Below are 23,888 nucleotides of genomic sequence, written 5' to 3'. Positions count from 1 at the left end.
CGGAAAACCATTCATGTTAACGGTGAGTACTATCACAAAGTTATTTTAAATAATACATTCTGATGTTTTGTTGAAAAGTGGCCGAGCGCGTGTGCGTGTGTGCGTGCGCACGCGAGCGATTGTATGTGCACGCGCGCTTGTGTGTGGCTCCCACTGAAAAACATTTCTAAATATTTTACTTTTATGGCTCTCTTATTCAAAAAGGTTCCCGACCTCTGTTGTATAGTAAAGCATTTTTGGCTGAAAAAAACGACCATGTATAGTAAGGCGTTTTAGCCGAAAAAACGACCATGGTTAGTAAGGCATTTTTAGCCGAAAAAAACAACCATGTATAGTAAGCCGTTTTTTGCCGAAAAAAACAACCATGTATAATAAAGTGTTTTAAATGAAAAAAAAACAAAAAAACGACCATGTGTCATAAGGCGTTTTTGGCCGGAAAAAAACGACCATGTATAATAAACAATTATGGTTAGTAAGGCATTTTTCCCCGAAAAAAACGACCATGGTTAGTAAGGCGTTTTTAGCCAAAAAAAAAACCAACCTTTTAGCCTGAAAAAAAAACGACCATGTATAATAAGGCGTTTTTAGCCAGAAAAAAAACAACCATGTATAATGATTTTTAGCTGAAAAAAAGACCATAGGCGTTTTTGGCTGAAAAAAATGACCATGTATAGTATGCCGTTTTCGCTGCAAAAAACGACCATGATTAGTAAGGCGTTTTTAGCCGAAAAAAACGACCATGTATATAATAAGGCGTTTTTAGCCGTAAAAGAGGCCATGTTTAGTAAGGTGTTTTCAGTCAAAAAAAACGACCATGGTTTGTCAGCCGTTTTTTGCCTGAAAAAAAAACCCACCATGTACAGTAAGCCGTTTTTAGCCCCAAAAAACGACCATACATAATAAGGCGTTTTTGGCCGAAAAAAATCACCATGTATCGTAAGGCATTTTTAACTGAAAAAAAAAGGACCATGTATTATTAGGCGTTTTTAGCCGAAAATAATGACCAAATATAGTAAGGCGTATTTAGCCGAAAAAACGACTATGTACAGTAAGGCGTTTTTAGCTGAAAAAACCGACCATGTAGAGAGTAAAGCGTGTTTATCCTGAAAAAAATTACCATGTATAATAAGGCGTATTCAGCCGAATCAAACGGGATGTATCATAAACTGAAGTCTGACTTCTTCTTTTCCTTTCGGCTTTTCCCTACAAGGTCACCACAGCAAATCAGTGTCCTCCATCTTTAGAGGTTTGATCCGCATGTTTGTTTTGGCCAAGCTTTTACATCGGATGCCCTTCCTGACACAACCCTCTGTATTTATCCGGGCTTGGGACCGGCACAAGAAGACATATGTCCCTTTGTGGCTACAGAACAAGCAACTCGCTGAGTAAAAGGCTCCAAAACACAAAATGGTCATCGGCACAGCAACATTCAAAAAAGCAAAAACTATACTCCCCATTTGATGACAATGCTCTGATCTTACCGTGAAATGGGCATCTCATTCCTCACATTACATCCCAAACAGAACTTCAAATGACCATTCTCCTTATTTTACCAGAAGGCGCTCCCAATCAATTTCACAATGTCTGTCAGCTTGATGTAACACTCATTACTTGCCGAAAGGCCAAATTCGCATTGGGCTTATGAACAAGCTTCAATGCCAATCATGTGTTTTTTATCAGGATCATGCGGAAATGTCCGTGCGTGAGCGCATGTGATGGCACATTCCTCGTAATTGTCAATGTTACTTCATTCATATTGTTTGTGACGGCCTGGATCAAATTAGCCTGAAAACCAACATTTGCAGTGCCAAACCAAATGAAAAAAAAAAAATCAAGTCAGCATCAAGTGCAACAATACAAGTCGACTGCAAGAGGCGAAAACGTCTGCGGGGTTGTGCATCCTTTCCTGGAAGCTCCTCAAAGACAGCGGGACATCAAAACCAGAACGCAGGGCCTTTTCTGTGCCTCAAAGACACGCCACACTCTCCCAGATGGTTAGGCAACGTCACGACAAAGTTCTTCCGTTTAGCGTGGACCTCATATTTGAGCAGCTGAACTGCTTTGTTGACACTACGTCATCACCCGCGATGATTGATTTGAAGAGCTCGCCCGTGCAAAATGCTAGCAGGTTAGCTTCACGCAGCTCACAAAATGACCGCTTTCGACCAAAAACAGTGACTCCCTTCAGCTATGACTTGTTGAGACTTTTTGTTGGGTCAAGTCATGTAGGCTTCAAGGGCTTATTTGTTTGTTTATTTAGTTAGTTGTTTATTTGTTTGTTTATGTTTGTATTTATGTATTTATTCATGTGTTTACTTATGTATTTATTTATTTATTGTTATTTAGTATGTATTTATTTATTTTGTTTATTTGACTATCAGTGTATTTATTTATTTTTAAATAATGTATTCTTTGTTTGTGTAATTATTTTGTCGTTTGATTATTTATTTATTTAATAAGTTATTTTTATGTATTTATTCGTGCATTTATGTATTTAGGTATTTATGTATTTATTTATGTATTTATTTATTTAACGATATAGCAGTGAATATATTTCTTTTTAAATAATTATTTATTTGTTTATTTGTCTGTGTGATTGTTAGTTTTGTATGTTTATTTATTTATTTATAACTATCTATCTACAAGTGTGTACAAATTTATTGTTATTTTTACCCATCCATCCATCCATCTATCTATCTATCTATCTATCTATCTATCTATCTATCTATCTATCTATCTATCTATCTATCTATCTATCTATCTATCTATCTATCTATCTATCTATCTATCTATCTATCTATCTATCGATCTATCTGTGTGATTGATTATTTATTTATTGATGTTTTCATTTATTTATTTTAAATCAATTATTTATTTGTTCTTTTAAATTATTTTGTTTTATTTATGTATTTATGTATGTATGTATGTATTTATTTATTTATTTATTTATTTGTTTGTTACCTAGGTATTTATTATTCTTGTGATTTATTTATTTTAAATTATTTATTTGTTATTTTAAATTCTTTTGTTTCATTTATGTATTTGTGTATTTATTTATTTATTTATTTATTTATTTATTTATTTATTTATTTATTGGGGGCAGGGGGCTCGACTTGGGATAGACACATTTTTTGGTCATGTGCCAAGGGGGAGCACTAATGTCGAAGATAAGAGTGAGATGCTAAATGTGCTGGGATAGTGGGAGGGAGGGAGGAAGTAGGCGACGCATCTGGCGGAGCGACTGTATAAAATGTCTCCCGCGAGTGATGCGTCTCCACACTGACGCCTTCTCACTAAAAGCTCTGGCTATAAATCCAACGAGCGCAGTTACACACGAAGGTTGTAAAGCAGTCACGTTATTATTCTTATGAATTAATGTTATGAATATTACCAGACTCACATTGAGGAGGAACACCTGTTGTGGTTCTGATTCGTTTGGTCATTCCAAGTCACTGTTGTCAACGGCCCCGTCGCCCCCGCAATCGTGTGTGTGTGTGTGTGTGCGTGTGCGTGTGCGTGTGCGTGTGCGTGTGTGTGTGTGTGTGTGTGTGTGTGTGTGTGTGTGTATGTGCGGACGTAAGCTGTGTTTATTGTCCATCTTTCCAGTGCAGTTAATAACAAGTGTGTTGTTTATGCTAACTTGTTCATGTCCTGTCTTGAGTATATTTTTCTCTCGGAATTTGCAGTCACAAATAAACTTTCAAAATATTTTTGGGAAAAGGACTTGGTGATCAGTACATATTGTACAAGCGAGGGCACTACGGTTAATTCAACAGCAATCCAATGACTTAACTCTACCATGACAAAGTTACAATAATGTTGATTTACGAGTGGAGACACAATATGGTGTTTGTGGAAGAAGAATTGAGCGCTGAAAATCGGCCATTTTTATCCTTCTCATGGGGTGGCCATTTTCTCACGCTGAGGTAATGACCAATCACGGTTCAAGATGTGAACCTGGCATGACCCCAAAAAAGCTTTAAAAAAAATAAAGAAAACAATTCTCTACCTTTAACTCATTCACTGCCATTCCCAAATTTATTCTGGAATTTGCACATCTCCCCATTGTGGGACAAATAAAGATTTTCTTAATCTGATTTTCCGAATTAAAAAGCATGATAAGCAGCAAACCCAAATTTGTTTGGGGTTTGTTGTTTTACCTGGTCAAAATTATTTGATAACTTCCAAATTAACTTGTTCGCTGCCATTCCCAAATTTATTCGGGTATTCAAATGTGTGACGCTGAGCGCCATTTCCAAATTTTTTTGGGGCTTTTCTTGCCAGGGGTGTCGACAAAGCGCTAATCAGACCTCTGGCAATGTTTTCCCTTCCATGAGGGTGCAGCTGTCAACGGTTTGCGAGGTGGTGATGGCGGGTTCGGATCCCAAAAAGCAGGCAGGAGGGAGCAGGAGGTTGTTTGACAAATTGTATTAAAATAAAGGTCAGCAGTAACAAAATGTAAAACATCAAAATGATCTGAATGGAAAAAATACAAAGTAGCAAAAGAAAACCAAGTGTAAAAGTCCGCCAAGATTAAACAAACACGTACACAATGCATGCAGCAAACAAACAGCAAACAAACAATGAATCGGCCCCGGATGATCGTGCCAGGTGTCCTTTTAAATGTCATTGATTATAACGACCAGCACCTGCGAGGCTGCCGGCAGGGCTGACGTCGCTACCCGCTGGTCGCCAATCTGATCGGGACGACCAGCACCTGTGCAGGTGCAGGCGGGGCCGACAGCACCCCCCGTTGGTCGCCAACCAGATCATGACAGCAGCATTTGCCTTTTGTTCATGTTAGTGCTGTGTCAAAGCTTCACCTGTTGTAAATGAGCCAATATGTATGAATTGCATTGTATTTTGTACAGCTGCCCCCATTTGAAGCTCACATAACTCTAGACGCATATAACTTAGGAATTAACAATTTATTTTCTGATGAAAAGAGACAGTCTAAAGTTTCTTACGCTGAATTGAATGTTGATATAGTCCTAAAACTCAATATTGTGAGGATCCTGCAATTTTGAGTGAAAATGACAAAAACCCTGGCACTGTACTGGACACAATTTTGCATATTGTCTGGCAGTGAAAGAAAAATAAATTGACATATTTTCTTAAATATATGACTGTTTTTTTTTGGAGGAAATGTATTACTCCTTCCTGGAAAAACAAACTCGAGAATATTTATCTATAAAAAAAACAAAAAAAAGTCTGCTGGGGAGAACAATGATTTTTTTTTAAAGGAGAAAATATCCACTTTATTTCCTATATTTTTTTTCCCCTCAAAAGTCCGTCTTATTTTTTTTTATCTTTTTCTCCAATTTTTCTGTCCTCTGAAAATGCTTCAATTTTTTTCCAATTGGCAAATTTGCTATTTCGGTATTTTTACCTCAATTTTTGTTTCAATCCAAAATCCCTGTGTTGTTTTCCCATTGACGGCACCGTTCGGCGCTGAGCGGAAATAGCTGTTTATCTCCGAGGCAAAAGAAAGTCACAGCTGTTATAAACATTTGAAAGTTTTTTTCTTTCAGGGATGCGCTGAGACTCACACGCAGTCTGGAAAGGATATAAAAGAAATGGCGCTGATATGTTTTTACCGTAAGTCAAAAAAGGGGGACGTTGTTGGCATAGTTGATTTCAACGACAAGTCAGGAGGTGTGATGACAGGGAGGAGGCGTGGCCTTTATGTTGTCACCCAGCATGACACACTTCCATCCACGCTTTCTGGGAATGCGTAAGGAATGGTTGATGGCAATTACATTCTCCTGTTATGACAAGTCCAAATATCTGCACACAGGGAAAGTCGGAATGGGAGATGTGCCGCTCGCTCGACGTTTTCTTGCTCTGCAACACACCCAAAAAGTCAATCCAAGTTCACGTGAAGAAAAAAATAAATGCATCTTTCTTTATTTATGTATTTATCTGCCATGTTCGTTATCGTTAGTCCTTCGATTGCTTAGCATCCCTTTCTTCACTTCTTGCAATAAAATTTGGATTGGATTATTTTATATTCGTCTCGCAGTGAAGAAATTAACATTTTACAGCAGTAAAGTGATGAAAGGAAAATGAAAGCAAAGGTAGTAGAAAAACAAAATACAGGAGCTGCTGTAAAGGCAGCCATTCAAGTCAAAACAACAAATAATGTGACAAAAGACACAGACAGTCATTCAATCTTAAGCACTATCTGCACCGTCTTTGTTGTATGAAGCGGCTCGAGATGAAAGAGGAGAGGATTAAAGCATCCTTTACACCAGTGGATCAGGGACGTCATGGTGAAACGTGCATGCCTGCGACAAGCTAAACTTTGAAAGCAATCACAAAGCTGTAGCATCCATTGATTGTCCCATGTAAATCCGCTTCAATTCCAAGCCGCGGCACTTTCACATATGCATCGGCGCTCTGTGCTAACGCTCCTTTAAAAAAAAATACAAAATAAATAAATAATAAATTATATATATATATATATATATATATATATATATATATATATATATATATATAGCTACCAGCAAAAAAAAAGTTCGCTGACGTAGCTTCTCGAATGAGTAGCGAAACATTCTGATGTCTCGGTCCTCATCCGAGAAGCCTTCAAAGCAGAACAAATGACGGCTGAAGAAACCTTTTCATCGATGGACCACTCCTGTACAAATGAGAGCTTACACAGATGTTTGTGGAATGAGTTCAGATGTTGTTTGTTTTATCCACCTCAGGGGCGGCCATTTTGCCTGATACTTCCACTTGCCGTCAACTCGCCGTGAAATCGTAGTGCCGAAGGGTCCGTATCGCCAACATCTCACACACACACGACCAAACCCAGAAAAGAGGTGAGTCATGACGGTCGTTACCTGATCTAATCTCTTTGCTTCTAATCTCCTGCGGCCTGACTAAAAATAAAATTCGCTCTGGAGGCCTACACGGCGCACATATAGCAACCATATTTCAACTTCCTGAGTTGTTATGCTGGATGACCTGTACACGGCATTAAAACGATGTCACGCTTTGCTAGAAATGAGCACGACAAAGCGCAGCGACCTGTGAAATGATGTTTTATTCATCAGTCCGTATAGAATCATAACAAAACAACGTTTTGGCACAAATTTGCTTCATAACAACGAGCTTGTCTGTGTGTCCGTCGACTAAAATAAATATGCAGAACCATAATTTACTTCCCAAATAAATAGACAATATCAACTACAACAACAATGCACTGCCCGTTTTTTAAAACACACAAAAAAATAAAATAAAAACACACTCAAGATGGCTACGGGTGATGTTTTCACCGTTCGCGACAACGGCTGCTCTTTTTTTTTCTTCCTCGAACGGCCCGTGACGGGTTTTTGGATGGCGACGGGAATTTTAGGGATGAGTGCAAACAACCAACGGTTCAAATTACCTCCAAAGCTCCACTGGTGTAAACGTCCGTAAATTGCATCCAGAAGGTTTGCAATCAACCGGATACTTGAGATGTCCTTTGTTTTAAATTGTCATTACAAGTCTTTTGGCAACTCTGCGCACGGAAGTATAATTTAAATATTTGGTTTGGGGTTACATGTTTCTTCTTTTTTTGTTTTTTTTCTTTGTTTTGTTTTTTAACTAATTCACTGCCAGACGATGTGCAAAAATGTGTCCACTCCAGTGGCAGGGTTTTTGACATTGTCACTCGAAATCCAGGACCCACAGAATATTGAGTTTTAGGACTACATAAACATTCAAATCGGCGTTAAAAAAAACCCTTACACTCTCTTCCTTCATCAGAAATAAAGAGTTAATTCCTAAATTATACGGGTCTGGAGCTTGAAATGGGGGCGGCTGTCCAAAATACAATACAATACATACATATTGGTCTATCTATTAGCTATCTATCTAACTACCTATTTAGCTACATACCTATTTGCTACGGATTGGCTATCTTTTAGCTATCGATCGATCGACCGACCTACCTGAAGCTGTAACAAAGCACTAACATGGAGAAAAGGGAAATGCGAAAAAATTGCCAGAGGACATGGCCAGCGCTTTATCGGCACCCAAACAAGAAAAAACAAAACCCGAACAAATTCGGGATGGCGCTCTATGTCATATTTTTAATTCCCGAATAAATTCCTGAACGGCAGTGAATGAGTTCATGAGTAATTCGTTCTCAAATTTGAAGTAAAAAATAATGACTGCGTACATACGACAATTTTAAATTTTGTTTCTGATTTTAGCTAGCATCATGGCTCCTGATGAACTTGATTTACTTCCACGGGCTGAATAAAATAATGGGGCGGGCCAGATTTGGCCCACGGGCCTTGAGTTTGACACCTGTGGGTTAGGGTTTGACAAAAAAAAGTTGGTCTTGTTTTTTTGCTGTGGTCTTAGCATTTTTCTAAAAGAGAAGATATGCGCACGGTAGTTGGAAGTTGCACTAGTCTGTTCACGCGCGAATCTGACACCATGCAGACCCATCCAAGTCAGTTATTAGATTAGATTTAAAGCGTCATCTCTCATTGTTGTCAAAGTGCTCCCTCTCGTCTCTCTTCTACAAATCAAAACAATCCGACAATATTCCCTTGAGAGCATCTGCGACTAAAAAAGGGAAGCGTGGAGAGTCTCTTGTCACTCAAACGCAGGGGTGTAGCAACGACTGCGCTGTTGTTTATTTTCCAGGTTGATTTTCTTTGACTATTTTTGTTTTGTTATTAAAAGACCGACCCGCTATACCAGCGACTGTGCGCATCAATTGTCACGCTGACGGGCATTACAATATATATATACAATAAATATGGCGTTAAATAACTACAAATAAAATATACGTTGTACAAAATATATACACATGAATGTTTCTCCATGTTAGCGCTTTGTTCCAGCTTGAGCTGTTGTTTAGTTTAAGCGCTATATAAGCCAATATGTATGTATTGCATTGTATTTTGGACAGGCAACATCATTTCAAGTTCATATAACTCCAGACCCAGATAATTTAGGAATTAACTCTTTTTTTCTGATGAAAGAAGAGAGTCTAAGGTTTCTAACGCTGTATTGAAGATTTATGTAAAACTCAATATTCTGCGTGTCCTGGAATTTAGGTGAAAATGACACAAACCTTGGCACTGGAGTGGACACATTTTTGCACATTGTTCGGCAGTAAGTTAATTACACTTGTAAGGTGACTTAGCGTTCATGTTATGATTGTATAATCAAGAATGTCGTACTTTGTGTGGGTTTGATGCAGACACTCGCATAAAATTACGGTAAAAAAAGCAGAAATCAGAGCAGACGACGCTTGCATGGCACGGCAAACCAGGACAACAAAAACCAAAGCGAACAGTTGCTTGGTGGAGGTGAGATCGACAAGTCTGGACAGCATCTTTCTTTCACTCTTGTTTTTTTCTGTTATTCTTTTAATTGTTGCCAAGCGAATGAGTCATTCTCTTGTAGCGAGGAGGCCCAAATTGTTTTAATTGTTTCTGCGGCACATTCTTTCAATGTCATCTGCACTCCAAAATCCTGTTTGCTCTTTCGTTCGATGAAAAGTGTCAAAAACCACACCGTTCGCTTGTACCAGCAAGTTGTTCTCTTGACAAGGACTCCCTTATATGTGTGTATGTGTGTGTATATAAAAGATTGAAATAATATTTAGACTCTGATGTGTTGCACATGTGCCTTTTGATTTTGGTCAAAACCGAATTCAGGAAAAAAAAACGTTTAACTCCTTCACTGTCATTCACGAATTTATTCGGGAATTCAAAATATGACGTAGAGCGCCATTCCCGAATTTGTTCGGGTTTTGTTTATTCATGCTTGGGTGCTGATAAAGCGCTGGCCGTGGCCTCTGGCAATGTTTTTTCCCTTCCACGAGGGGGCAGCATTTGCCTTTTGTCCATGTTAGCGCTTTGTTCCAGCTTGAGCTGTTGTTTAAGCGCGATATAAACCAATATGTATGTATCGCATTGTATTTTGGACAGCTGCCCTCATTTCAAGGTCATATAACTCCAGACCCATAGAATTTAAGAATTAACTCTTTTTGTGATGCAAGAAAAGAGTCTAAGGTTTCTAAATGCTGTATTGACTGTTTATGTCATCCTAAAACTCAATATTACTGGAATTCAAGTGACAATGACAAAAATCCTGGCACTGGAGTGGGCACATTTTTGCACATCTCTGGCAGTGAATGAGTTAAGGAACTTTAAGGAAGGAACTTTACTTTAAACTAAACTTAGAGTGTGGCTTAAAATTAATCGAGTTTTGCTCAGCTTGATATAAAATATAATAATTTGAGTGGTGTGCAAAAAATATGTGACTTTACCATTTACCAAATGAAGAAAATGTTTGCCGGACGTGATGTCATCTTGGTTTATGTTAGCATTAGCGCTGGTGTACCGATTAACATTGATTTTATAGTCGGATAATGACTTGGTTAAGCTTGGGGTGACAAACTCATTTTTTTTGTTCCGGCTTCTTTTCAGGGGGCCGTTATGAATTCGGTGCAGCCATTGGAAAGTTTCATCTCCTCCCCATATTACATGCTGAGCGCACAACAAACTAATTAATAACTAGTTTTCAAACCTGAAGTCCAGAAATGAGTGTTATTGTGGTTTACATACGACAATTTGCCAGCATCATGGCACTTGACATGCTTGATTTGCTTTCGCGGGCCGAATAAAATGATGTTGCGGGCCAGATTTGGCCCCCGGGCCTTGATTTTCACACTTGTGGTTTAACCAATATTAAAAAATCCAGGTGGGTTTGTTCAGAAATTGTTTGAAACTAAAACTGGCCCTGTGCTTAGTTAGCTTCTTGATGACTTCAAGTGTAAGTGTGAATTCAAGCTAGCGCAGCCTTTCTGGGAAAACCAAATTGTCTGCTGTGATAGTGCGTTGCTTAATTTTGCTGGCACTTTTGCACTTGCTTGGAGGTAATGTTGCCAAAGTGACTTGGGTTTATGGTATTTGCCATGTCGTGACTTTGTCACAGTCTCACGGGATTCTATGTCATAGCGTTGACACCGTTGTTTACAGTGTTACTACACAGATAGAAAAAAACATACAATTTAAAAAAATGGAGATATCAGTCACAGTCTGGCCGCTTTTCCCTTTACTGGTTAGCTTCCTGAATGAATTCCTGATCGTGAGTTTCCCTGTTGGGAGTAGTTTAGAGCAGCGCGAAGAAATGAGTCTTCCCCGGAGGGCGGCCGGGCTATACGCAGCCACAGTTCTTGGCGGAAATGTTCTGTATGGTGTGGTAGCGGCTGCGATTGTCCAGGAAGGAGAACTCCTTCTCGAAGGCGATGGGCCGGCAACAAGGGCCGTTGCTCACCTTGTCCTTGCGGTCCTTCTTCCGGAAGCCCGTCCTCATCATGTGCTCCATGGTGATATCGTAGTTGCGCCTCTGCGCCGTACACTTGCCGCTGCAGTAGCGCAGCATGACCGTCTCGTCGCTGTCGTAACCAAGGCCCAGCTCGCTCACCGTCAGCTCTAGTTCCCTCACCGAGCACGGTTTAGCCCGCCGGGCTCTTTTAGTCCTTCGTGCCTGGCTTTGATCGCCGTTTTTATGTCTCTTGCCATCCAGTAACGTCCCCACCACGTGCTGAAGCTCGCCTTTGGTGAAGCTCTGGAACATCATGGACACTGGGTACAAAAAGAGTTGAGAGGATGTCAGAATGGTGCGCAAACCATCGGCTAGTAGGGGGGTGACGGTTTACTTTCTCGTGGAATAACTGAGCAGTTAGCAAGACGACGACAAGTATGGTTCTTATGCTCGTGGAATTACTGAGCAGTTAGCACGACGACGACAAGTTTTGTTCTTACGCTCCGACAGTAGGGAGTTCATGTTGTCCGCCGAGCGTGTCCTCCGATGAAGAGTGCCGGCGAGGGTGGCCATCGGCGAGGAGGATGGCGTTCCTGACAACGACGTATGCCGCGAGGAGAACGAGGCCATGGAGGACGATGAGGTTTGCTGTTTGGTCTTTGCTTTTGGCCGTCTGCTGGCGGTGGTGGAGAAATTTCTAACCAAGATGAGCGACAGGGCTGCGCCACAGAGCACGAAGGCAAAAGTAGCACTTTTCCATAACTTCATCTTAGAGCGTGGAGGAGCATTGAGACGCTAGCAAGAGAAGAAGAAGAAGTTAAATACAGGACAAATGTCACTCTAGGGTCGGAGGAATGTAACAATAGGATTGACGGAACTGTGTGTGTTGGTTTATTTTTGTAAATATGTTTTCTGTTTGAGGAACTACAATTCTATCCGGGGAATTTAGGGTTTGGGTCCAGTTAGCATAGTGGTTGCTAAGTGGTGAGAGTTTGGCTAAGGCTTTTGGAGAGGTCACAAAATTGGTGTTCAGGGTTGCGATTGGTTGAGGGACCGTTGGGCTTGGTGTGAGGTTTTTTTTCTCAGGGTTGACTTTGGGGTTCATGTCGATATTTGGGCTAGCTAAAGGGTCAAAATTAGCTCTCAGGTTTGAGTGGACTTGAGGTTTGGATTGGATTTGCCTTTATTAGTCTCGCAGTGGGGAAATTTACATTTGGTCTCTAGGTTGGGTTTGTGCTTGTTTTCAAGGCAAAGTGAGAGTTGGTTGTGATGGCAAGTTGCCGTAAGGGTAGGATTTTAAGGATTGGTGTATTTTGGCTCTTGATTAGGGTTAATTTGACGGTGTGCCTTTGGGTAGATTAACCTTTGGGTTTGTGTCGTATCGAGTCTCATTAGCATTCATGTTTGGTTGAAGGTAGCACTGGGGTTACGGTAATTGCTCTTCTTCTTCCTGGTTTCCTTTTCACTGCGACACCGCAGTTTCTTAACATTTTCAAATTGGGGGAGGCGCTAAAAAAAGAAGGCGAAGGAAGCAATATTTTACTCATTGTAAAAAGGCACTTTAACCCAAAAACATTTCTATATCGGGTTAGCCACTCCGCTCTTTCTTTTGTCTGCACTTACGGCTTCACATTTTTCTTATCATGTCGCTTGCGTGTAGATGGCGGGGGGGTCGTTTCTTTAAGCTAGAAATAAGTAACTGTCTGTCGGTGTCTAACAGCAAATCCAGACTGGCTCTTAAGTGTTTTGCCAGACTCAATTGTGTTCACACATGTCCGAGTAGGCCACACTAAAACATACGATCTGGACATTCAGAAGGTTGCCATGAAACAGTATCTAAATAACGTGACGCCTTATGAATCATGCTAATGCTACATTGGTGTGTGACAAGTAGAGAATCGCGATCACTTCCTTGCCTGTGTCATAAATATTTTTAGGGCAGTCTGTGGACCATCTTGTGTTAGCGTTAGCACTGATGAAGATAAATGAATAAATAAATAAATAAAAAGTAAATAAATAAGTAACATGATTTTCAGTATTGATTAGCTTAGCTACAAGCGCTAAAGGAATGGAATGTCATGGGACGGAACCGAAATTGAATTGAATTGAGCAAAACGTTCCTAACCTCGCTTGTATCTCAAGGCACCACTGTATCTTGGTCGCCATACTCGCTGACTTTCAACTCTTAAAGGACAACTGACACCTTCGGACAAGTTGCATCCATAATTTGTAAAATCACTTCAAATGACTTCTACTGAGCGCATTTTACAAAGATTCCACCGCATATAGCTATATTTTATGTTTTAACACCCGCGCTGAATATTCATGAAGTCTTGTTTTCGAGTTGATGACGATGCCCGAAGTGACGTCACTTTCGGAACGCCGCTGACCGAGAAAGCGACACACAATGAATTTTGGGTCCTTTTTTTCGTCTGAAAACACTGTTGATCGTGAAAATAGAACGCAATAGTGAATCGTTGTGTATCGCAGGCAATTGCGGTAATACGCCTAAAGGAGGTGTAAGTTTACACAAATTCCCAGCGGACAAATCAGCCCATTTCCAATGGAACAGAGCCGTTGAGCACCAGCAGAGGCGAACGAGGAAGCTAACCAGAGTTAGTGATTCGGCATTTGGATAGCGGAAGTTTGATGCATGGTTACTCATTTAGTCACACTGCATGCTAACTGTGAGCTCACCTGGTCAAAGAGAGCAGTTGCCATATTAGTGGAGCAAACCGATCGACAAACATCCACTTTCCACCGTGTCATTTTTTACTCTGGAGCGCTGTCGGAGCTTTCTCTCTCGTCTCAACATCTGCTGTTCGTATGGTGGTCTCCTACCACAGATTTTAACCAATCACGGGCGGGTTTACGGCTCTTCTAAGCGGCTTTATATACTGGACGAAACGACACTTGTGCGCCATCTGGCGCATTTTCTGGGCGCTACATCGGAGTCCAGATCTTCACCGGTTGCATCGCTTGCAGACGGCTCGAATTGATACGGAAGGACTTCTTTAATCGATTGCAAACATGTATGCTTTCCTCTTCAGAACTATTTGAATCATATTCATAACTGGATGAGAAACAAGAAAGCATCTTCTCCAAATCTGAACTCTGTGAAACCGTTGTTTTGATCCTCGAGCAGGGCAGTTAGCGACGGTGTATCCTGGTGTGACGTCACGAACGAGGGGGCGGGACTTTCTGAATCTCGCCAGTTTTGAGCTCATTTGTGGCAGTTTTGGGACACATTCAGTCATTTTTATTGGTGTTTTGCATTTGACGAAAATATCAGCCTGCGTGTTTTGGGTATTGTACATGCTATAAAACGTTTTTCTGATGTCAGTGAGGAAACAAAAAAATGGTGACGGCTGTCCTTTAAGTGTCGCGAAACGCAGTTGGACGAGGCTAACCGAAGAGCAGGTGTAGCTAAAGCCGCTATCTCCGGAATGCGCGTTGACAGACAACGACATAGATGAGCGCTCGACTTCGGGACACCTGCCAACGGCCTTTGCCAGCGCGCCGGTCGGCCAGCAGGATGAGGAAGGAAGAAAGAAATCCGGGAGGGGAAGAAGAGGAAGCAGCAGGGAAAGTCATCGGAAAAGAAAAATAAAAGAGGCAGAAGAAGGCCTTGAAACAAAACAAATGTGGAGCGTGATTTTTGTGTGCGTGTTTACCAGAGAGCAACATGTGTGCGCAGTCACCGACTGTCTCTGAGGATCGCTTAGCCTCTTTGAGGCTGACCGTAAAAAACACAGCCAAGAATTAGCGGAATGCTGATACCATCCTCGCCCATATTACTTGAATACAAACATCAAACAAACAAAATGACATTTCTTTTTTCCTGCGCTTTTTCCATGAAGCGTTCAAAGACAAGCTGGTGGTCATTGTGTGAGACATTGGGTCAAACATAACCCAATGCGGGTCAAAATGGGTGAGACACAATCTTCATGGGTCACATCATCACATCATTTGATCCAAATTCTTGAGCCAAACTGAAAGATGTTGGTGGGGTTCTTTTGAGTTAGCGCAACAATTTAAGATTTGTTATTTGAATTCAGTTTATTTGAAAACCCGGGTGACACGAATTGTGGGAATTACAGTTGACGGGGTTATAAAATGACATGCGTCACTCCAGAATTTGTTTCGGGTTTTATTTTTTCTTGTTTGGGTGCAGCTAAAGCGTAGGCCATGGCCTCTGGCAATGTTTTGTCCCTTCCACTAGGGGGCAGAATTTGCCTTTTGTCCATTTTCACAGTTTGTTGTTAAGGCGCTATCTAAATAAATATGTTCTGTATTGTATTTTGTACATACATATGCCCCCATTTCAAGCTCATAAAACTCCAGACCCATATAATTCAGGAATTAACTTCTTCTTATGAAGAAAGAAGAGAGTCTAAGGTTTTTTACTCTGCATTGAATGTTTATGTAGTCCTAAAACTCCAATCTGGGTCCTGCAATTCAAATCTTCTTCTTCTTTTCCTTTCGGTCAAACATAAATGACAAAAGCCGTAGCACAGGAGTAGACACAATTTTGCACATTGTCTGCAGTGAATGACTTAATCAAACTTTTTTTCACAGTGAAGGTTAGCGCATTTTCCTCGCATGGGTTTTCTGCGGGTATTCCGGTTTCCTCCCACATTAAAAAAACATACATAGCAGGTTAATTGAACACCTGAATTGAACACTACTGTGTGACTCTGAGCGCAAATGGTTGTTTGTGTATATGTGTCCTGAAATTGTCTGGCGACCGGTTCAGGTTGTACCCCGACAGCTGCATCATGGATGTTGTTTTTTTTTCTCCATTCATCCATGATCTGTTCTGAGTCACAGGGACCCTAAATGGTTGTCAGCCAATAGCATGGCAGGCATAACGAACAGCGGACAACCATTAAGACTCAAAATTGCATTTCAAGACATTTTCGATTGTGCAATGAAATGACGGCGGACGTTTTTGCAATGTGCGAGAAAACCGCAGTACCCAGGCCACTTCCAAACGCACCAAACCGTGAAATAAGCATTCTCGTCAATCAATATAATGTGGTGAATTCTTTTATCTGTACTTTGGCTCAGCGACAGCTTCTCTCGACGCTCACACGCAACTTCCATTTTTTTTTCTTTTGCCATTTTACCGCCATTCCTGACGCATGAGGCGTTTAGGGCATCGTGAAAACAGGAATTCTTTCAACTCGGCTGTCATTGCGGCGGCTCAAAGATGCCATTATCTTGAGTGAACAATAAATGGGGGGATAATTGGGCGAGAGCCGAACCGCCTGGAGGAAGATGAGGCACCGATGTGACACCAAGACATCTTTTCAACGTCGGGTATGAAGCGATTCTTTGTGCGGGAGGAGATAGCGACTTTCTTTGACCGCGGCGACCTCCCTAAAAGTCACGCGACGTGCCACCAAGTCCCACGCCGCACGCTCTTCGTCGCATAACACCTGATAATCCATTTACATAACAGCTCTCGATATGAGACCCGCCGAAGCGTCGGGTATGAACGCGGCGCGTAATCAAGATGCAGACGGTTGCGATAGCGGCGTGGATAAAACGGTGAGATTGGCACCTACTGTTTGTTGTCGCGTGTGTGTTTGGGGGTGGAGGTGGGGGGCGGGGTTATGCCTTTGACCTCCCGAGTCAGCGGCAGGTGGGCCAGGAGCGGAGTGCTCGTAGAGGTAACAGGGACATATTCCAAAGATCAGGGCGGGATTAGCAGTAATGCCCGCAGTCGGCTTTATCTGTTGTCACGTGGGTGAACACCTGGCTGCAGGGGGGAAAAGGGGGTGGGGGGGGGGCAGACCTTTCCTTTAGATACACTTTGTGGGTGTGCGTCCGCTAAACCAGCCGATGGTTTCAACTCAGCAGTCGAGCATCGGCAGTTCTAAAAAAAAAAGAGGGTGCTGAAACGACGGGTCTGGAGAATCTGACTTTACTGTGCATCACCATTTCTGACAGATTCAATCTTGACGGAAATGAAGAAATGAGCAGCTCGATAGGTCTGAATTGGTTCATTGTACTGTAGGATTGGATTTGCCTTTATTAGTCTCGCAGTGGAGAAATTTACATTTCACAGCAGCAAAGTGATGAAAAGAGAAGTAGAAAAACAAAATATATGAGCTGCTGGGAAGTTTACTTCCTAAATTCAAGTTCCTCAATGGGTTGAGTGAATGACCTGGAGCAAGCCACTTCGGTACATCACAGATGATGAATGTTTTGACCTTTTGACCTTGGGGATGCACGCTATGAGTCAATGGGTCTGGAGCAACATCACTACTTGCAATAGACTTAACTCATTCACTGCCATTCACGAATTGATTCGGAATTGAAAATATGGCGTAGAGCACCATTCCTGAATGTGTTCAGGGATTATTTTTTTCATGCTTGGCTGCCGATAAAGCGCTGGTCAGACGTCTGGCAATGTTTTTCCCTTCCACGAAGGAGCAGCATTTGCCTTTTGTACATGTTAGCGCTTTGTTCCAGCTTCAGCTGTTGTTGAAGCGCTATATAAATCAATATGTGTATGTCTTGCATTGTATTTTGGACAACTGCCCTCTTTTCAAGCTCAGATAACTCCAGACCTATATAATTTAGGAATTAACTGTTTATGTTTCTGATGAAAGAAGAGAGTCTAAGGTTTCTAACGCTGTATTGAATGTTTATGTAATCATATAACTCAATATTTTGTGGGTTTTCTGCAAATCAAGTGACAATGACAAAAACCCTGGCAATGAAGTGGACAGATGTTTCCACGTATGGCAGTAAATGTGTTAATATTCATTATAAAAAGGACGTGAGCGCACTAACGGGTCTGGAATCTGTCTTCACGACATTCCAATTTCTCTCTTTTTTTTTAACCTCCCCAAAAAAAGGCTTCTCATACGTAATAATCAACCTGTGTGGCGAACAAAGGAGTGAGGACCTCGATGGGTCTGATTAATGGAACAAGCAAGTACCTCAAAGGGTCTGGAGTCACATTTGATTTTATTGGTTATAAAATGTCTGATCAAACAAAAGGTTTTCCTACGAGAGTTTACTTTTCAAGTATGGAGAACAAGGAAAGAGGTACCTCGACGGGACTGAGGGAGAGGATGTAAGCATATACGATTTTCTAAAAAAAATCTTTTTTTTAATAAAAAAAAAAATTGCACTAAAAACACACTTGCAACAAAGGTCTACTTACTTTCTTACCAATAAAAAAGCTGCTTTCTACCAACCCCCCCACCCAGCGTTACATCCTCATCTACTCTTCTTCTCAGGTCTGAAGACCACTTTGAGAGCTTTGAAAGGCACTTGAAATAAAATGTACTATTATTATTATTATTATTATTATTAAAGGACTGAAGTTCTGTTTGTGATGTAACGTAAGGAAAGAGATGCCCATTTCACAGTAAGATCAGAGCATTGTCATCAAATGGTGAGTATAATTTTTGCTTTTTTGAATGTTGCTGTGCCGATGACCATTTTGTGTTTGGGAGCCTTTTACTGAGCGAGTTGCTTGTTCTGTAGCCACAAAGGGACATATGTCTTCTTGTGCTTGTCCCAAGCCCGGATAAATACAGAGGGTTGTGTCAGGAAGGGCATCCGACGTAAAAACTTGGCCAAAACAAACATGTGGATCAAACCTCTCAAGATGGAGGACACTGATTTGCTGAAGAAGATTCTTCTTCTTATTATTATTATTATGTCCCCTACAATTTGCCAGTGGATCCTCAGCTTCCTGACAGGATGGACACAACAGGTCAGACTGGGGAAAATATCATCCTCAACACGAACCACGAGCACTGGAGCCCCGCAGGGATGCGTCCTCTCTCCATTGCTCTTCTCTCTCGACACGAACGACTGCACGACGAGTCTGCGTACCGACAACAAGTGGAGCAGCTGGAGCTCTGGTGCAGCCTTCACAACCCGGAGCTGAACACGCTCAAGACAGTAGAGATGATCGTGGACTTCAGGAAACATCCATCACCACAGCTACCCCTCACACTATCCAACTGCCTGGTGTCAACCGTTGAGACCTTCAAGTTCCTGGGAATCACAGTCTCCCAGGACATGAAGTGGGAGGTCAACACCAACTCTATCCTGAAAAAGGCCCAACAGAGAATGTACTTCCTGAGGCTGCTAAAGAAGCATGGCCTGCCACAGGAGGTGCTGCAACATTTCTACACGGCTGTCATCGAATCCATCCTGTGTTCTTCCATCACCGTTTGGTTCGGGGCCGCCACAAAAATGGACAAAATCTGACTTCAACGGATAGTTCGGACGGCGGAAAAAATAATTGGTACCGCCCTACCCACTCTCGAGGACTTGCACACTGCAAGAATTCAAACTAGGGTGCGGAAAATCATACTGGACCCTCCGCACCCTGCCCACCACCTTTTCCAGCTACTCCCCTCAGGCAGGCGCTACCGATCCATGCGCACCAAATCCAGCAGACATTTAAACAGCGTCGTCCCCCAAGCCATTAACTCTTTGAACAGTAACCCAAATGGAACTGTATAGTGCCTCTTTGCAAATTTTTGATGATGATTCTAGTGCAGCGTGTTCGACCGGAAACAAATTCTTTGTGTGTTCTACACACTTGGCAATAAAGATAATTCTGATTCTGATTATTAAATACCTCAACGGGTCTGCAACAGCTCACCTTATAGCATCGCAACATTATTCCTCACTGTCTTACTTATAATTTATAACATGTCAGCAAATGAGTCTACGACTTTCCCCATCAGGAGAATGCCAAGCAAGCGCCTCGACGGGTCTGGAAAAAATACAGATGGGTCTGCAACCACCTATTTTGCAGTTTCGAGTGGATATTACGGAGACTGGATTGGCTGTTCTAAATTAAGCCGAGCGCTTGAGTCAGCGAGATATTTCGAGCGCGGCTGGTGCTTGTTAGCGCAAAGTTCCGCACGAACGAGGGACAATGTTGATTTTATTGTGAAAAAAAAAAAGACGCAGGAACTTGCTTCCGTCGGTTCGGATTGAACAGTGCAAGCACAGGCAAGTGCCAGTGGAGAAAACACCATGACGTCTTTTTTTAGCCTACATTGTCGCTAATAAAAAAACACACACACACCCGAAAAAAAGCACGAACTTGTCACGTGTGTTTCACGGCTGGGAGGGATGACGCGTCATTCGTCATCCGTGGATGATTGCGATGGCGTGCCACGAAAAAACAAAACAAAAACAAATTCAAATGAACAGGAAATGGATAAACGTATTTTATGATGACTTTAACATGGTTGTTATTTGTATTTATTTAATTAATTTATTATTTTTTTTACATGAGCTTGGCCCTGTATTTTCATTTATATATGAAATAGTTTTAACATAAAAAAGTCGATAATTGATTAAAAATTATTTTTTCCCCCAACATATGTCCTAACTACATTGGTAAATTTATAGACATATTAAGAAATAACACAATTAATTAATATATATATATATATATATATATAGACTACACTGAGTTTATTCAGCGGGCCATTTTTTTGGTTATTTATTTTAGGGGTTGAGACAAAAATATGTGACATTATTTAATATTAATCACCTGAATTTTTTTCAACATTTCAAACGATTTTTGCGGATATTCTTTGACTTTAAGATCAGCACGAGACCTTCTTTTTACTTTTGCTTTTTTTGTGCTTCTACTGTTTTTTTTAAATGATTTATTGTTTTCCTATTGCAATTATTTTTGGTCCCTATTCAGCATCGATGAAAAGGTTTCTTCATTGACAGTATACAGTTGACATTTTTAATTTACTATGCTTAGAATATCTTGTTTTCTATCCTTTCACCGTTCCCACCCCATCCCCTTTCAAATTGCTGCTGTGGACTGCAAATTTCCCCATTGTGGGACGAATAAAGGTTTTCTGTCGGACATTTCGCTCCTCACCCGAAAAGCTTCGTCAGTGAACTGAAATTGTGCTGGTAGCTCCGTAATCCATATTCAGCACTTTGTATATGGTGTGGTTGCTTTAAAGGGTTCCATCAATAAGTTAAATAATGTTGAGAATAAAACTCAATCTTGAAATACGGTAAATGCCCCAAAAAAATTACATGAAATAATTTTTACTCAAATACATTTATTTCAAAATAATTTGGGAATCAATATTGATTGCTATGTTTACTGTCATCATTTTGATTCGTATATTTCTCATATGTTGCATTGATATTGATTGATCTCCAAATCCAATCGTCCGTTTTCCAATCTACATAATTTGGAGAATTTTTCTTCACTAAAGCAGGAAGAAGATGTCACGTGGTTCCGCCGCTTGCGTGCACGCACGCCGTGGACCAAAAATGGTTTTGACGCAGACGAGACAAACGTGAGTGACGACAAGAGATGAAAAACTAGCTTAAAAAATGCACGAGGGATGCCAGAAAACGGAACGGCGTCACAAACATTCCGTGGAGGTCACCTACCACTTTGGTAATTAATCCCGGTGCGCTCGCCGCCTCGTCGGGGCGCAACATCTAAACGCCCGGGCTATAAGCTCGGCCGGCTTAAAGTCGACAAAAGGAGATATGCGGCGTCCTTACCGTTCGGTCTGACTAATCCAGATTTAGCTGTGTGGCGTTTGTCTCAGGCTGACCTCCATCGAGAAAGTCCATCACCAGCGTGTTGGACGGGTGAAAAAGGCGCATCCCGTCTCGGCTGCACCCTGCGGAGAGGGAGTTGTCCGGACTTGATTCAAATCCTTTGCGTGTTTGTTTGTTTTTTTTTTTAATCACAAGCACTCCTTCACGGGAAAGATCCAAAGTGTCGTTGGCGGGACTTTGAGCGAATCCGCGCGGGAATGAAAAGTTTGGGAGGTGGCGGGCATCAGCATCTCGTCCGCAGTTGTGAGATGGTGGAAGTTGGGCTCCGAGCGTCTCTGCCTTCCTTTACTCCCCCTCCCTCTACCGTCACCCCCCACCCCACCCCGCAGCTCCAACTGTTGCTCCTCCTCCTTCTCCTCCTCGGATTACCCCCGACATGATAATCTCCCTCGGGGCCGCGATTCCTGAAGGATGCTTTGGCCCGGAGAGAATGAGGGCTTTAACGCTCACCTTCTGCTCAGCGAGAGAGTCGGCTTGGGGAAGGGGGGCCGAAGGGGCTCGGACCCCGCCGCAATCTTTTAAGGGGAATTAGGAAAGTTCACCATGGGTTTTAAACGCTACTAAAACAAGCTTAAACCCACTTAGATGAAATTATCACAGCGGAGGCATTCCGTGATAATGGAATCTGCCCATGAAAGCGCCTCAAAGGGTAGCGTTTTTTTAGTGAGGGGGTGCAGATGGTAAGGTGTTTTGGTCGACGCCCGTAAGAAAATTAACAGCCCCAAAGAAGATCTGCAAACAGGTGGGGAGGGAAGCCGATCATCGAAACATTTGGGATGTGCCCGACTAGTCACCTTGCGTGGACGCATGCCAAGCCATCAATTTCCTGGGACTGGCTTGGAAATCTTTGGAAATTCTCTAAAGCAGGGGTGTCAAAGTCATTTTTTTGCCGCGGGCCACATTGTAGTTATGGTTTCCTCTCGAGGGCCGTTATGAATTTGGGGAACCCATTAGAATGTCTAAATCCCTTCAAATATTACATATAGAGCACACAGCAAATTAAGGAATAACTCGTTGTCAAATCTGAAGTCAAGAATAATGCCTTTTATTGTGGTTGACATCCAAAAATATGAAATTTTGGCTCAGATTTTAGCAATCATCATGGAATTTAACAAGTTTGATTTGCTTTCACGGGCCGAAAAAAATGATGTGGCGGGCTGGATTTGGCCCGCGGGCCTTGACTTTGACACCTGTGCTCTAATGCCTTCCCGAAATTTGTCTCCTCACCTCAGGAGAACAATGCGTATGCGGAAATGTTGCGGCTTGGAATTGAAGCGGATTTACGTGGGACAGGAAATGTGAGACAATCTGTTTTTGTCAACGGATGCTACAGCTTCATGTTTGCTTTCAACATTTCGCTTGTAGCAGACATGCACATTCCACCATGACGTGCCTGGTCCACTGGTAAAAAGGACTGCTCCTGTATTTTGTTTTTCTACTTCCTTTCCTTTCATCACTTTGCTGATGTGAAATGTAAATTTTTCCACTGCAAGACTAATAAAGGCCAATCCAATCCAATGAGGCACATTGACGGGTCTGGAGCCGCTCACTTACCTATTCACGAAAGAAGCAAATGCCTCCACAAGTCTGGAAATTTGCGATGGACCTGGCTTTCCAACCGCCTAAAGAAGAAGAGAGAAGCTGATTAGCAATTCCAACGACTCTAAACATTTGCAATGACTGCCCGACGAGTCACCTTGTTCGACTTGCAGCTCAGCCAGTAACTTCCACTGTTTGGCGCCTTCCGGGTGTCAAAATTCTTTAAACCTTCCAAAATTGCCTCTCCTAACCTCAAAATAAATGAAGAAGCAAACAAATTAATGGGTTTTTATGTCACTTTTTTAGGTGAAAAATAAATGCATCGATGGGTCTGAAGCTGCTCTTTGTTTTCAAAGGCTCCGCATGGTCTTTCAGGATTTTTCCAATTTTTTTGGTCAAACTTCGTGGGCAGGAAAGCTGATAAACAATCTTCAGTTCTAAACATTTCTGATGGTCCGCCAGACAGC

At 41.7% G+C, this 23,888-nt stretch overlaps 1 protein-coding gene across 2 annotated transcripts; it reads right to left on the bottom strand.

Moving 5' to 3' along the window:
• Nucleotides 1-8,761: 8,761 nt before the first annotated feature.
• Nucleotides 8,762-22,199, bottom strand: LOC148891394 (uncharacterized). Of its 2 annotated transcripts, XM_089008896.1 has the most exons (4): nucleotides 21,823-22,199; nucleotides 16,854-17,047; nucleotides 11,784-12,078; nucleotides 8,762-11,603 (listed from the first exon to the last, which is right to left on the bottom strand). In XM_089008896.1, the coding sequence occupies exons 3-4, from the start codon at nucleotides 12,049-12,051 to the stop codon at nucleotides 11,173-11,175; spliced, it is 699 nt and encodes a 232-aa protein (XP_088865022.1). In that variant the 5' UTR covers nucleotides 12,052-12,078; nucleotides 16,854-17,047; nucleotides 21,823-22,199; the 3' UTR covers nucleotides 8,762-11,172. The 2 variants fall into 2 exon arrangements, with proteins under 2 accessions (XP_088865022.1, XP_088865021.1); XM_089008895.1 differs by lacking the exon at nucleotides 16,854-17,047.
• Between the last annotated feature and the right edge of the window lie 1,689 nt (nucleotides 22,200-23,888).

This window comes from Hippocampus bargibanti, linkage group LG11, assembly GCF_051943395.1.
Source record: "Hippocampus bargibanti isolate YZ-2025 linkage group LG11, ASM5194339v1, whole genome shotgun sequence".
Lineage (NCBI taxonomy): Eukaryota > Metazoa > Chordata > Actinopteri > Syngnathiformes > Syngnathidae > Hippocampus > Hippocampus bargibanti.
This window is presented reverse-complemented; position numbering and strand designations above follow the sequence as displayed.